Source organism: Callorhinus ursinus, unplaced genomic scaffold, assembly GCF_003265705.2.
Source record: "Callorhinus ursinus isolate GAN/ISIS: 27379988/994484 unplaced genomic scaffold, GSC_fseal_2.0 scaffold16, whole genome shotgun sequence".
Lineage (NCBI taxonomy): Eukaryota > Metazoa > Chordata > Mammalia > Carnivora > Otariidae > Callorhinus > Callorhinus ursinus.
The window spans coordinates 4,934,681-4,951,328 of NW_027397078.1; the positions used below are offsets into that span (position 1 = coordinate 4,934,681).

The 16,648-nt window shown below is 37.5% G+C and overlaps 1 protein-coding gene across 11 annotated transcripts in view; it reads right to left on the bottom strand.

Annotated features, from left to right (window-relative positions):
- KDM6A (lysine demethylase 6A) overlaps window positions 1-16,648 on the bottom strand; it is a 209,424-nt gene that overhangs the window by 14,657 nt on the left and 178,119 nt on the right. For all 11 annotated transcript variants that reach the window (XM_025857363.2, XM_025857360.2, XM_025857365.2 and 8 more), the window contains 3 exons: window positions 11,024-11,138; window positions 7,371-7,558; window positions 6,423-6,564 (listed from right to left, as the gene is read on the bottom strand). In XM_025857363.2, the coding sequence (XP_025713148.1) occupies window positions 6,423-6,564; window positions 7,371-7,558; window positions 11,024-11,138 (445 nt within the window). The remainder of the gene's footprint in view (window positions 1-6,422; window positions 6,565-7,370; window positions 7,559-11,023; window positions 11,139-16,648) is intronic.

Genomic DNA, 16,648 nt, shown 5'->3' on the forward strand with positions numbered 1-16,648 from the left:
ATTATTAAATCACCCGGTGCCAAGAGAGGTACACAATCTATTACTATACTCCCACAAATTTTTCATAAATTTTGCATAAACTCACTTGGTGTTGAAACGCGACCTGAGGCTTTTTATAGTTTTCGCTTAGCTCATCGGGGTGACTGTATGTTTTACCACAGGAAAATTAATGTGTTTGATTCCAGGATACTGCCACAGAACTTACTAGAAGGACAAAATAGATCATATATGTACTGTATTCTCTTTTCTAAACCCAAAGAATTCTGAATACCAAACCACATTTGGCCTAAGGGTAGGATAAAGGACTATGGAGCTACAGTACTACTATTCTGTGAGGCCTTTCCTTAATGTTCCCCTCTCAGAAGTGCCTTCCTCTGTGCTCCCCCATTTTTTAAACCAGTATCTTCAGGAGCAAAGATCCCATATTTTAATGCATTGACTATTTCCCCATTTATTATAAATGGCCTGAGAAGTGATCAAGTCCCTCTCTCCCCTAGGACAATATCACAGCACCAACTCAATTCACAATAAATATGAAACAAATATGAAAGCATGAAAAGAACTGGGTGGAGATGAATGAGTGAATGTGAAGGCACAACGTACATTTCGCTTGCACTGTTTCTGATTAACACAACTATGAAGACCCAAAAATTACACGTTGTTGATTCACAGTATTTAGAACTAAAAACAGTAATTCAGGGAGGAGTTAAGGAAGAAGGCTATCTTTGTATATATATCTTCTCCATTCCACTTCTTGCATGGAGCTGATAATTTTTTTTCTTTTAAAATAGCCTACAATTCGCATGTTCAATGTATCCTGAATTAATACCTTACTAAAAGATAATTCAAACAAGGAGGGAAAAGGGGGGAAGTGTAAAAATTGCAATTCATATTAAAGATGTCTTAAAATACAAAACAGAGTAGCAAAAATAAATGGAAAATTCAAGTACACATGGAAAGGCAGCAGTGGGAGAAATCGCTGACAAGGTAAGTGGGGGTCAGATTTGAAGTACAAATGGGGGGTTTTAAAGAAAGTCTGCACTTATGCCTTTGTATGTTTAGCTTAGTTGGTCACTGGAAACCTCAGCAAGAGAACTGACTGGGGCATATTTAAGGTAGAAAGCCAAACTGCTATGGATGGTGGAGTGGACAGGATATGAAGAAAAAGACTCAGGCCAAGGAAAGAAATGGCAAGAGAGAACCATTACTTAAGAATTGGTATAGCTCACAAGCCAGGACAAACCAATACCACTTCCTTTGTTGGCAGGATACTAGGTTTGAGGACCAAAGCAATGATGTGGGTACAATTTTACAGCAAAGCCGAGCTTGTGGAAAAAGACACCCTCTGTTTCTGAACAATACATTCCCCATGCTGTCTTCTGACCTTTATCTGGTTCACTATTTGCTTTTCTTAAATAGAAGTATTTCTCTAAGCTCTGTCCCCAACTCCTCCCCTTTTCTTTCTCTCAAGGCAATCACAAATGGCTAGACAGAAGACCCCCTAGTCTGTCAGCTCTAACTTTGCTCTCTGGAGTTCTGCATTTCCTACAGCTTCCGCTAAACAGCTCTATCCAAGTATTTTACTGGCTCCTCAAACTTGCCACCGCCCCAAAATGAAGTCCTGTGCCAAAGATACATTCAAGTAGCTTTCATACATACAAGATGGCTAGGGGCATTTAATCCTGGCTCTAACTACCTGGGTGACCTTGGGATGCTGAGAGGTAGAACTCAGATACAGTCTGGGAAGCACTTTTCTTAGTGCTCAGCTAAGTACCAAACTCAATTTATTATTTTTATTTTTATATAAATTTTGAGAGAGAGAGCATGTGAGCGGTGGGGGGAAGGGTGCAGAGGGAGAGGGAGAGAATCTTAAGCAGATCTGAGTGTAGATCTCACGACCCTGAGATCCTGACCTGAGCCGAAATCAAGAGTTGGACACTTAACCAACTAAGCCACCCAGGCGTGCCCCCCAAAATCAATTTATTAACTAGCATTATTACTAAAACCACATAGAACCCAAACTTGAAAACCCAAACTATCTTTGATTCACTCCATTCTCTTACCAACCAAAAGCTTATGCTGTTTGTTTAACTGCTAGAAAGAACTTTATGAAACCCAAATTAGATCGTATTAGTTAAAAACCCATCAAAAGCTCTCTAAAAGAATACACTTATGTTTGGCACACAATGCATACCCCTCTGCCACTAAGAACTTTTACAACTGTATCTTATTCTACTACTCATCATACACACTGTCCTCAAGCTAGAATGCACCACCGCATACAGAGCAGAGTTGTATCATATATGCGTTTAAGATCATGCAAATACCCAGGAGGGAGGAGCAAAACAGGTAGGTGCTGGGGACAGATGGAGAGCCGGGGGAAGAAAAGATGACCTGGAGTGAGTATGCACCTGCTGGTCCTCTAGGCAGCAGGAGTTCCTCTGAGCCTCTTACTGAGTCAGCAGCCTTACCATGCTGAGTATGATTGTAGTAGTACAAGAGGGCCTCTCCACAGAAGCCCAATGACTTCACCTAGTGCTCAAGTGAAGAAAAGGGATTTATTCCCTCGCTGGAGGCAAATGTGACTGTGCTGGACTGAAGGAGACATGGTATGCATTACTTTGTAGATGAATTGAAGCGTCTTCCTGGTGGCACAAGAGTTTGGTCTTAAACTGGCTTTAGGTGTTATTCCTCTGTCCTCTCCCCTCTCCCTGCCTCCACATCTTTACCCTTCACACAAATTACTTGCTTCCCAGAACACACAGACTTTTCTGATTCCATGGAGCTGGAAAGAATCCAGTGGGGATCTGTTGTATTTCTTTCAATCTATCCATTTATATGCACTTTTACTTCAAGATAAGACCTATACCAGATACATATAGATGACAGACATATATACCCTCTCAGTGCCTAGCCTAGAGCCTTGTATACAGTCAGCAAACATTCATTAAATTATAGAAAGTACAAATGGAAGAAAAGGAACAATGTTGGCTGGTGAAAAGTACATTTTTAGTAATAGCTGAATGACTATGCTTTAAGAGGTAAGTTTATAAAGCAAGGCTTAGAGGTCTGAATTTATAGTGAACACTTTCAATCAGTGTGATGACAAAAGAAGCTTGCTAATCACATCTCATGACAACTCAAGCTGGGAGCAGAATTCTTAATATAATGAGGAACACAATAAATAAAGATTTAAATGACTGAATATTTTGTAGCACAGAGTAAAAATGGGAGTAAAATGAGTATGTAAGTGCATTTAGGTTAAAAAAATAAGGTAGGGATGAGGAACAACAGTACCACAGGTAATTTGAAGTTGAAAAACATCCAAATGGTTTGTATCCAATTTCAACACAACACAACTTTATAACAAAGATGAATACGAAGGTCAATGCTCAACATTTCAAATGTTAAGAGGGATGACGATAAACTGGAAGGAGTCTAGAAGGATGACAAGGATGATGGCGACGGAGGGATGGAAAAGATGACAGAGGTGAGAGATGTTTAAATTAATGAAGACCAGGTAGGAAGAAGAACAGAATAGGACAATGATCTTCCCTTGATTCCTTTTTCCTTCTTGCCACTTCCTCCCCCCACTCTGCAACACATGTGCAAATTCTGTGAGCTTTAGCTCCACCACAGACCCGAGTTTGATCCCTCTCTCTACCCCCATGGGTAAATGTCTGTCTAGGATGGTCTGTCCTGTTGCAATTGACTTCTAACTGTCCACCCCCTCCCCCTTTCCAACACTGCCTCTTGGAATCCATTCTCTACAAAGCAACCAGATTCATTTTCTTAAAAGTTTAAATCAGAACCCATCGATCTCCTGCTTATACTCCTCTAATGCTAACCTATAACACCCAGAACAAACATATAAACTGCTTACCATGTCCTAAAAGTCCATGTCCAATCTGGTTCCTGCTCAATTCATTGAGCTTACTGCAATCCCCCTTTCTCTCATTCTGCTATATACTGGCCTTTCTGTTCTACAAACATGCCAAAGCTGTTCCCGATTCAGCCATTCAGGCCTGAAATGTTCTACCCCTAGGTCTTTGGTTGACTCCATCTCAGTATTTGGGTCTAAGCACAAAACTCAACTTCTCAGACACCTTCCTCGACTGCTGTAGAAAAAAGCAGCACTCCCACCCCCACCCCCCAAACATTACACATTTCGTCTTATTCATACTACTTGTTAGTAATCTATTCATCTGTCTGGTGGTCTGCCTTGCTCCACTAGAATTTAAGTCCCCTGAGGGGAGGGGTTTTAATTTAAACACTGCACAGAGTTGGTTCTTAAACACTTGTTGAATGGGATACATTCTACATAAATCCGAAACATATTTAGGGATTTAGGACCAAATGACAGGTAGATTTTAGGCCAATTTGTAAAGAACTTTCAAGAATTATAGTGAGGTAATGAGAATTATAGTGAGGTAACGTTCTCATCTACCTCAATAGATGACCACAAATTATGGAGGCTACAGAATGGATTACTGCACTTAGTAGTAGTTTTGACTAAATGACCTTAAAAATCCTTCCCAATTATAAAATTCTAATCTATCTAAAATGTAATGAGTCACTTTCAATCTATATAGCTATTAGAGAAATGGTTTCTTTTTTTTTTAAGTATTGACAATTTAATGCTGTCCTATTGATTTTTATTTATTTATTTATTAAAGATTTTATTTATTTATTTGACAGAGAGAGACACAGCAAGAGAGGGAACACAAGCAGGGGGAATGGGAGAGGGAGAAGCAGGCTTCCCGCCGAGCAGGGAGCCCGATGCGGGGCTCGATCCCAGGACCCTGGGATCATGACCTGAGCTGAAGGCAGACGCTTAATGCCCGAGCCACCCAGGCGCCCCTTAGAGAAATGGTTTCTATGCTGTACCATCCCTCTACCTTCTTTTGGAGATCTGAATTAGCCTCTAGTTTATGCATATCTCAAACTGACTAAACATCTTCAGTAACTTTAAATCATTTTTCGCCCCAAAAGTAACCCTGACCTTGCCCTTCAGAGCAAGGTACCACCGTCAGATATAATAAGATAAATGGACAGATAACCCCACACAACCCACTACCAATTACATTTATAGAATACAGTACCCAAGAGCCAACTTTTTTAAAGGATTTGTATATCACGTGATGTAATGAGCACTGGGTATTATATAAGACTGAGGAATCACTGAACTCTACCTCTGAACCTAATAATACGTTACATGTTAATTAACGGAATTTAAAAAAAAAGGATTTGTACATTATTTGCTATGATTTGGGTTTTGTTACCTCTTGTCTCCCCTACTATTTCTGCCCAAGACTAGCTAAAAACTGCAACTGATAAAAGGACTATATCATAAGATAATCCAGAGGTGTGTTACCTTGACCACTATAATTTGTTTGAATGAAATTTTGGACTTAGGTTTGAAATCATTTTATTAAGACAGGATTATTTTCAAAAGACAGTATTTTGAAAATGACATATACTGACCAAATTAATATAGCTGCAGGAGAAATACTTAATATAAGCACTACTTTAACAAATATGAAAACTATAAATATTTTATCAGAGAGTATAAAGCAGTGTATTCCAAAATGAGTTTTTGAGGAGATCAATTCTTTAAGAGATACTGGTCAAACAAATACGTTTGGGAAATACATTATATAACCCTCCTCCTTCCCCATTCACAAAACACACCAACACTCATAGTCTATACAACATTTTACAAAAACTATTAAAAGAATAAAGGACTTGTAAAACTTTAATCCATCATTTTCCATATTTCTTTGACCAGAATCACCCACCTTTTCAGGGTAGGGGCAGCAGTGGCAGAAAATACAGTTTAGGGAAAGCACTGTTTGAAAATATTACTTCTAAATATATTTACAAAATAGCTAAGACAGAAACTGACAATAAATGAGAAGCTTAGTAGGATATATATATATTCAAATAACTTGTATTTGGTGTATAAAGCAGCTAAGAAAAGGGACAATTATAAGATGGATGATTTCATTAAAACAATTAAAAAATTGCCATTTTAGTTAAGTCCCTGTATTAAATGCTAATTTATCTGTACCAGCAATTATTTTGTGATGCCATTCTCTCCCCCTGATACCAAGGGCAGTCTTTCAATATTAAAACTCAAGTTCTCCTAGGAATCAGGTGGCTCAGAGGGTAGTGGGAAGCACAGGCCTGTGAATCTACTGGTTTAGAATCATTTGTGTGCCTTCATTCCTTTTTGTACCATAGTGTACTGACTATCTGGAAGGGAAAAATACTTTTAATGTGTGGATTCCCGTATTATATTTTACTAGACTTCTGGACCATTTTGTTGTGATGTCAACATAATTCTATGGGGGGGGGGAAGTACTGAATAGTTAACACTCCCCAAAAAGAGAGGGACTACAGCAGTTTTAGAAAGCACTTACTTAATCATTTCAAAAAGCTTTGGATCTGAGACCTTGATATTTCGTGCCATATTCCAGGAAAGATGAACCATGGGTACTATTGACTTCACACTTTGCAATTTGTTCCATTCGTACCGTTCCACTGCCAACTTATACTGGCAGGCTAGGAAAAAAAAAACAGTTATAAAATAGCAACCCAAAGTACCAAAAGATATGAAGTTACCATTATCACCTTCTCAGATGTTATCAATACCAATTCTGAGAATCTCAAACATTACAAAAATAATTATGTTTCTTTGATAATTATGGCAATAATAATAGTAGTGAACACATAAAGAGTGCTTACTGTAACTATGTGCCAGGCATTGTGCTGAGCTATTTTTATACATTATCTCATTTCATCTTTATCATTACCTTATTAATTTTATTATTCCCATTATACAGATGAAGAAATTGAGGCCCAGAGAGGTTATATAACTTGCCCAAAGTTGCAAGAGCCAGGTCCTGGTCCTAATCCAGGTCTTTCTGGCTCCAAAGGCCATATTCTTAATCTGAATTATCTACTGCTTGAAGGCAGGCATAATTCAAACAGATTTTGACATATTAGGGCTATTCATACAACATTACCAGATAAAAGAAAAATCTCAAAGAATGAACAACCACTCTATTTTGCCTTCTCCCATAAAGGGTTTGCTTTATAAAACAAAACCAAGCACTCTAAAAATTATTAAAAGTGTTTCTTCCTTGTATATAAAGACATTAATTTGTTATTTGGTGAGATCTATGGTCTTGGGATTTCTACCTGTTAACTTGAATTTAATTTCTTGTACTACAAATTAAAATTTTATTCAAGGAGATACAACTCTTCTTCCAATTTCTACTGAGTTATATTCTAAGAAAAAAAAATAAACCTATCAGATACAATCTTTTATAAATTAAACTTTTTTTTTAGCATATTCTTTAAAATACCTGTAAGTGGACCAACATTCCAAGCAATGTTGTTGCACCAGCCAATAGCCTGAACCCAGTGAACAGTGCCTGCATTTATCCAGACCAAATCTCCAGGTCGCTGAATAAACCTATACACTGGAACATTTGCTTCATAAAGATCTTCAAGGTTGGGCCACCAAGAACCCATAAGGAAATTCAAATTATTTCTGAAATAAGAAAAAATAATGCAGATGGATCAAATACTTTAATAAAGCTCCTTAATAAGACTGGAAAACAAGGTCAAAACTTCTTAAAACATGCTCATTCACACTGCATTGAAACTTAACTGTCTGTGCAATAAGAACTACCATATGTAATGGGAGTAAAATTAATTACAGTTAAGTATTGGATAACTTATCCAAAGATCAGTACTACTACCTTCAACTGATTTTTCAAAGATCCAAATGAAATACAAAGCTCCTTTTAAGTAACACTTATACATTAACTTAATTTCATTTCACTAAAGGCTATTTGACTGAACCCTTCTTCATGGAGTACCAAGAAATCTCTAAAAGGTAAATGGAAGGTGGAATTGACATCAAGTCACTTAAGTCCATAAACAGGAATGCTATGGCAAATATAATGAAGTATTTAGGAACCTTGATTTCTGAGGCAAAGTGGAAAAAAGAATGGTCTCTACTGCTGTTTTGAATTCTAAGAGGAAAAGGAGACAGGATGTCAGTCTCTAGAGTTTTGATACTAGTTAAAACTATGCAGCTGAAAACAACTTCATAAAAAACGAATAGTCACACACATGCACAAATAACCATCATCACCGCCGCCGCCACCACCAATGTACTTTGGAAACAGTCTATGGATCTTAGTAAGCTTTTACTTTAAAATCTGGTTTCTTGAGCCCCTCGGTGGCTCAGTCGTTAAGCCTTCAGCTCAGATCATGATCCCAGGGTCCTGGGATCGAGCCCCGCTTGGGCTCCCTGCTCCGCGGGAAACCTGCTTCTCCCTCTCCCACTCCCCCTGCTTGTGTTCCCTCTCTCACTATGTCTCTCTCTGTCAAATAAATAAATAAAATCTTAAAAAAATAAAAAATAAAAAAAATAAATCTGGCTTCTTCTTTTTCTACTTCATCATGATATAAAAGGAAGTATTTTTAAAACTGCATAGCAACTTTTCCTACAAGAGAAGTTTATAAAATTCAATAAGCTACATTTTGGGGAAGGAGAAACTTGCAGAATGGAAGTGTTCCTTTCCTTATTATCTAAGAAGTAGTCTTTACTTCTGTCCTGTGCCAAAGGATACAATAAAGTGTACCTTGAAATTATTCTCGTTGGTTTAAATTTAACTTATTTGCTTAGATCAAGGGCTGGCAAACTATGGCCCATGAGCCAAATCCAGCTCACCTATTTTTGTAAATAGAACTTTTATTAGACCATGGCCATGCCCATTCATTTACATATTATTATACAGGATTGCTTATGTACCACAGTGACACAGCTGTGACAGAGACCATATGACCTGCAAAGCCTAAAATATTTATTATCTGGCCCTTTATGGAAAAAATCTCACCAACAGCTGATTTAGATGGAATCTTTGCCTTATTTTTTTTCCTTAAAAAAAATGCAAGGCTGCTCTTCAAAGTCTAGAAGACTGCCAATGGTAGCCTAACTGCAGGGGGCTATGGATGGGCTTTACTGTCTGTAATAAGGCTCAGTAGATACAGTCCAGAAAAACCTGCCTATGAAGCAAAATATGGTTACAAACACAAATTCTATCCCTACGTCACCCATGTGTTGCCATCATAACATTGGAGGAACCTTTCTATCCAAAAGCAAGCAAGCAATCAAGTAAGCAAGACCACCAAATAATCAACAACTAAGTTAAAAAAAAAAAATTAAAGTTACCCCAAAAAAGCAAGCATCCTTTTTATCATATATTCAAGTGAATGGTTATTTCAAGACAGATACTGTTTAGTCATAACAAAAACTACAGACATGGTCAGTATCAGTCAGTATCAAAAGCAACAATCCTTATGTGAAACAGAATTACACTGAAATGCTGGGGTAGCAAATGCTATTTCTGCAGCTTAAATTTACCTAACCTTTCATACTTTTGATATTTTTATTATCCCCAAGTTCACGCTTTTTAGACATCACCTGCCTCTTCTAATTATCTTTGTTCCCAGATTACCACCCCATTAGGTAGGAAAGAAAAACTAAATCCTGAAGAGAGCCAATCTCTACTCAGAAATAATGAACAAGGATTAGTGTACTGTGTTGTAAAAATATACTACTATCTCAAAGTTTAAGAAATACAAATCTTGGGCACCTGGGTGGCTCAGTTGGTTAAGCAACTGCCTTTGGCTCGGGTCATGATCCCGGAGTCCCAGGATCGAGTCCCACATAGGTTCCCTGCTCAGCAGGGAGTCTGCTTCTCCCTCTGACCCTCCCCCTCTCATGCTCTCAAATAAATAAATAAAATCAAATGAAAAGAAGGAAAGAAAGAAAGAAAGATAGATCTTTCTGTAGAACAATGGAGATTTCCTACATGACACTGCTCTTTCTCTGCTACCACCGGACCACTGGTCCATAAAAGCAAGCACAGATTAAAGTAGATCAGGTTATTTCATTAGGGCATTTGAAACTTTAAAATTTCACATCTTTGGCTTTCTTATATGAAAGGAAATCTGTGTGTTAAACAGTAAAAACAATGAAAGGTAATTATCTTTTGCTTGTATATAAGGAAATTTTGGATTAGTGTGGGGGTTTTTTTGTAACTGTATTTACACTTGTTACTAAACCAAGAAAGATGTTTACAGCAAAGATCCTGTAACCCACGATAAAAAAATTCTTAGTATGTGGAGTATTTGTATAATTAGTTTTCAGAGTCTCTCATAATGTAAATATTTCTGGTGGTTCCCCCTTTACTTCCTTGGGGTGGGGAGAATAACACCATATATATGTATAATTTATGTTTTTATCCGTAATAATTTTCCAATGTTATTACTAAAGGAAAATATCAAGGCTTACATAATGGAGTTTCCATTTAGACAAATAAGTTTAAACCAATGAAAATAATTCTGAGGTACTCTAACACAAGATAAAGAAATAAAGGAAGGCTATTTCTAGGACCTTAAGGAAAGGAATACTTCTACCAGGTGAGTTCCTTCAAATAGAGAAAATAAAATCTGAAGCAGTTGATTAAATTTTGTAAAATTATTTTATAGGAATAGTTGCCAGTGTAGTTTTAAAAAGGATTTATATCATGGTGATATGACAAAGAGCAATATGCTCAAACTTGAGTTATTAACAACCTATGAAAGGGCTCTATTATAGAATTCCTTCCACTTCTAAAACCATTCATAGTAAAATAATTTTTCTTGGAATATAGATCTCCCACATGAACAAGTATTTATGTATCAATTGTTCAATTAACCTAATAAACAACTCAATCCTCCTATCTTCCAAATTCAAGGCTGTTACTGCCGCATCTTTCTTAAAGTATTCTCAGTAATGCAAAGGAAGAGACTTGGAATCAAATCAATTTAAATGAATTTTTTGCTGAATGGTAAGTGAAAACTGGTTACATACATTGGGATATCCAGGTTAGTAAGTTGTCCTTTACAATTACTGTTTTTGAATAATTACGTTTAAAGAAAATTTAGTTTGGAAACCTACTTTTCACAGAAGTCATTCAGAACACCCCAATAACCTTCAGGGACAACAAACCATTCACAGTCACCTGGACCAATATTTATGTTAACTGAACAGAAGTTGTTATTTTCTTGATGACCTGAAATGAGAAAAGAAAAACAGTAATCAGCATACTATAAATTCTATAGCAAAATGTGCCTTTAGAAATAAGACCTCGGAAATGTTCAACATAGAATGTTCTGGTGGTATTCAGCTCTTTGTCATTATTTCTGTGTCTAGTTTTAGAGCAGAGTTTGGTCAGCTCCTAACTTATTCAGTAAGACCTTCTGCAGAGGTAGTCTAAATCAAGACTAAAAGCTTAGGTTCTACAGCCAGGCTCCTAAGCTTATGTGAACCTGGGCACATTGCTAAGCCTTTCTGACTCCATTTCCTTATATAGAAGATTAGATAATAACAATTCCAATAAATCACTGGGTTGTTTTGAGGGATCAATGAAATAATGACTGCTCTGAACAGTGCCAAATATATGGTAAGTAATAAGTATTAGCTATTATTGATATCATTACCACTTCTTTGTGAACTAATCACCATTTCTCACAAGTAGTATTAGGACATCAATAAAGAGACAAGAAACCTGGTTTTCAAATGTAGCTGTGGGAGTATTGTCAACAAAAGTGATGGAGCAGGGAACTCTGGAGAACTCTTCAGAAACACTAAAAAAAGAAAAAATCTAGTAAAAACTGACAGAAGGAACCTTACCAGAACTCTGGGCAATAGTCAAAGGTTTACAGCGACCAAGTGAATGCCTGACCAGAAAGAACTCACAACACAGTAGGAGACTTTTACGTCACTTTAACTTACCTTATCCCCACCCACATCACTAGTGTGGCAGTGGACTTAAAAATGGTAGTCTTGTATTCTAGCGTGAGTGTCCCTGGTTCTGGAGGGAGCAGAGTGGATCTTGTTCCCAAGGAATTATGTTTTTCTGTTTCGACTTGACTGGAGTTTCCCCCAAAGGACTAACATAAGGAGCTTCACTCTATCAGGGCAAGTGGTTCAGTGGAGAAGGTTTCCCCCAAAACATTGAAAGGTCAATGAACAAAGGCAAAAACAAAGAGTTGGGGCAAGCAACAGACACACCAAAGGCCTGGAAAGAAAAGCTGGGGACTGAGATTTGGGGGGAATAAAGGCTTTGAAAAGTTCCCATGAATACTAGAGAATTTAGAAAGCCACATGCATACCCAGAGCAGGGCGCATGCTCAGAAAAATACCTAAGACCATAAATTTTAACTTCTTGCTAATCTTTAGGCGCAGTGCAAGCAAGGAGGGCTCAAAGGCTGAGCCTTTGAGCTCAAAGTACAGGCTCAAAGTACAACTGTAAGCAGCATGGATAAGTGTATAAGGAGTGACTCAACACAGAGGCAATCTGCAAAGACCTGGAGAATTATTTTTTCTTTTCTTTCTTTTCATTTTTCCATTCTTCTTTTTTTGGCACAAAGCACTGAAGGAAATCTCTGTCAGGTCACTGGCTAACTGCTGAGATAATGGAAAAGAAACTTCAGCACTCACACATGCCAAGGAATACAGTCTTTGTGAAAATACTGTGGAAAAGTCACTAAACAGACAAATGTAGCCCACAATAAGGAAGAACAAACCATGGAGAGGGAGAATCTGCTTTCTGTAATTGCCACATGATAACATTCAAAATGTCAAAATATTAGCACAGTACTATGCTTAGGGAACAGAGACCTCAGGGACTACATCTGACCGAGAATACAATCTGTTTTGGTTTTTTTTTTAATTCTCAGAGTCTGTTTCCACAAAAAATTATGAGGCTTGCAAATAAACAAAAATGTATGACCCAGTCACAGGAGAAAACAAAAACAAAAACAAAAACTATTCCTGAAAAAGAACAGATATTGGACTTCATAGCCAAACACTTTAAATCAACTGTCTTAAGTATACTTCAAAGAGCTAAAATAAACCATAAACAAGAACCACAGGAAATAAGGAGAATGAGGTCTCAAAAGAGATTATTAATAAAGAGACAGAAATTATCATAAATAAAATTCTGAAGCTGAAAAGTATAACTGAAATTAAAAATTCACTAGTAGGTTTCAAACAGCAGATGTGAGCAGGTTAAAGCAAGAATCCACAAACTTGTAGATAGGTCAAATGAAACTAATCATTTTGGGAAGAAAGAAAATAGAACGAAGAAAAATTAACAGAGCCTATGGGACCATCAAATACACTAACCTATGCATTGTGGGAGTCCCAGAACAGGAGAAAGGACAATAGGAATATATGAAGAAGTGATGGTCCAAAACTTCCCAAATTTGACAGAATACATGCATCTATACATCAAAGAAGCTAAAGAAACTCCAAAGTAGGAAAAACTCAAAGAGAGCCACACCAAGACACCTTAGAGTCAAACTAAAAACCCAAAGAGAATTTTGAAAGCAGGGGGGAAAAAAGTGATTTGTCACATACAAGGGATTATCAGTAAGATTAATAGCTGATTTCAGATCAGAAACCACAGAGGCCAGAAAGCAACAGGATAACACATTTAAACTCTGAAAGAAAGAAAAAAAAAGTAACCAAGAATTCCATATCTGGCAAAACCATTCTTCAAAAATAAAGCAGAAACTAAGACATTCTCAGATAAATAAAAGCTGAAAGAGTTTGTCACTAGCCAATCTGCCATGTAAGAAAATACTAGAGGCTGAATTTTGGGGCTGAAATGAAACAGACAGTAATTCACAGCCCTGTGACAAAGAGATAAAGTACTACAGTAAAGGTAACTACCTAAGTTGGAAGATTCATACTTTCCAATTCTGAAACTTACCTCAAAGGTACAGCAGTCAAACCAGTGTGGTACTGGCATAACAATAGAGATATAAATCAAGGAAAGAGCATCAAGATTTCAGAAATAAATCCATACATCTGTGGCTGATTTTCAACAAGGGTGCTAAGACCCTTCTATAGAGAAAAGAATAGTCTTTCCAACAAATAGTGCTGGGACAACTGGATATGTAAAAGCATGAATTTGGACCCTTAGCTCATATAAAACCACATATAAAAATTAACTTAATATGGATCAAATATCTAAATATAAGAGCTGGAACTATAAAAATCTAAGAAGAAAAACGGGTAAAACTTGATAACCCTGGATTCAGCAGTGGTTTCTTACATATGATACCAAAAGCACAAGCAACAAAACAAAAAATGGATAAACTGAACTTCATCAAAATTAAAAACTTTTGTGTATCAAAGAACATTATCGGGCGCCTGGGTGGCTCAGTTGGTTAAGCCACTGCCTTCGGCTCAGGTCATGATCCTGGAGTCCCGGGATCGAGTCCCGCATCGGGCTCCCTGCTCGGCAGGGAGTCTGCTTTTCCCTCTGACCCTCTCCCCTCTCATGTGCTCTCTCTCTCTCTCTCATTCTTTCTCTCAAATAAATAAATAAAATCTTTAAAAAAAAAAAAAAGAACATTATCAAGAGAATGAAATAACTTAAAGGATAGGAGGAAATATCTACAAATCATATATTAGATAACGGGTTAATATGCAAAATATAAGCTCCTACTACTCAACAACAAAAGGACAAACAACTGAATTAAAAAATGGGAAAAGGACCTGAACGGACATTTTTTCAAAGTGGATAATATACATGGCCAGCAAGCACATGAAAATCAAAACCACAAAGAAAAACCACTTCACATCCACTGGGTTGGCCATAATAAGAAAAAATGGAAAATAATCAGTGTTGGTGAGGATGTGGGAACTCTCATATATTGCTGGCATGAATGTAAAATGGTGCAGCTACTGTAGAAAGCAGTTTGGCAGTTCCTCAGAAAGTTAAACATAGAATCACCATATGAACCATCAATTCAAATCCTAGGTATATAACCAAAACAACTGGAAAAAGGGATTCAGACAGATACTTGCACATGAATGTTCACAGAAACACTATTCACAACAGCTAAAAAGTGGAATCAACCCAAATGTCCACCAACTGATGAACGGATAAACAAAATGTCCTATATCCACACAATGGAATATTTGGCCATAAAAAGGACTGAACCATTAATACGATGCAGGTAACCAAAAAACATGCTAACTGAAAGAAGCCAGACACAAAAGGGAACATATTATATGATTCCATTTATATGAAACATCCAGAACAGGTAATTCTATAGAACCAGAAAGTAGACTACTGGTTGCCAGGGGCAGAAGGAAGTGGGGAATGGGGAGTTAATGTTTAATGGGTATGAGGTTTCCTTTTGGACAGATGAAAATCTCTTGGAACTACACAGAAGTGATGGCTACACAGCACAGTGAATATACACTGAAATGCAACTGAACTGCATACTTTAAAAGAATTAGTTTTACTGTGTGATTTTTACCTCAATAGAGAAAAATGTTGCTGCTCTCACCATACCGTGTCTTTTACACATAATAGTATGATGTGAATATGGTACTTCTTAAAAATTTTTTGTTATGTTAATCACGATACATTATATCATTATAGTTTTTGATGTAGTGTTCCACGATTCATTGTTTGTATATAACACCCAGTGCTCCACGCAGAACGTGCCCTCTTTAATACCCATCACCAGGCTAACCCATCCTCCCACCCCCCTCCCATCTAGAACCCTGTTTGTTTTTCAGAGTCCATAGTCTCTCATGGTTCATCTCCCCCTCTGATTCCCCCCCTTCATTCTTCCCCTCCTGCTTTTTTTTTTTTAACATATATTGTATTATTTGTTTCAGAGGTTCAGATCTGTGATTCAACAGTCTTACACACTTCACAGTGCTCACCATAGCACATACCCTCACCAATGTCTATCACCCAGCCACCCCATCCCTCCCACCTCCCCCACCACTCCAACAACCCTCAGTTTCTTTCCTGAGATTAAGAATTCCTCCTATCAGTGAGGTAATATGATACATGTCTTTCTCTGACTGACTTATTTCACTCAGCATAACACCCTTCAGTTCCATCCACGTCGTTGCTAATGGCAAGATCTCATTCCTTTTGATGGCTGCATAATATTCCATTGTATATATATACCACATCTTCTTTATCCATTCATCTGTCGATGGACATCTTGCCTCTTTCCACAGTTTGGCTATTGTGGACATTGCTGCTATAAACATCGGGGTGGATGTACCCCTTTGGATCCCTACATTTTTATCTTTGGGGTAAATACCCAGTAGTGCAATTGCTGGATCATAGGGTAGCTCCATTTTCAACTTTTTGAGGAACCTCCATACTGTTTTCCAGAGTGGCTGCACCAGCTTGCATTCCCACCAACAGTGTAGAAGGGTTCCCCCTTTCTCTGCATCCCTGCCAACATCTGTCGTTTCCTGACTTGTTAATTTTAGCCATTCTGACTGGTGTGAGGTGATATCTCATTGAGGTTTTGATTTGGATTTCCCTGATGCCGAGCGATGTTACGCACTTTTTCATGTGTCTGTTGGCCATTTGGATGTCTTCTTTGGAAAAATGTCTGTTCATGTCGTCTGCCCATTTCTTGATTGGATCATTTGTTCTTTGGGTGTTGAGTTTAGTAAGTTCTTTATAGTAATGGACCCTCAACTCTATGGTCAACTAATCTTTGACAAAGCAGGAAAGAATGTCCAATG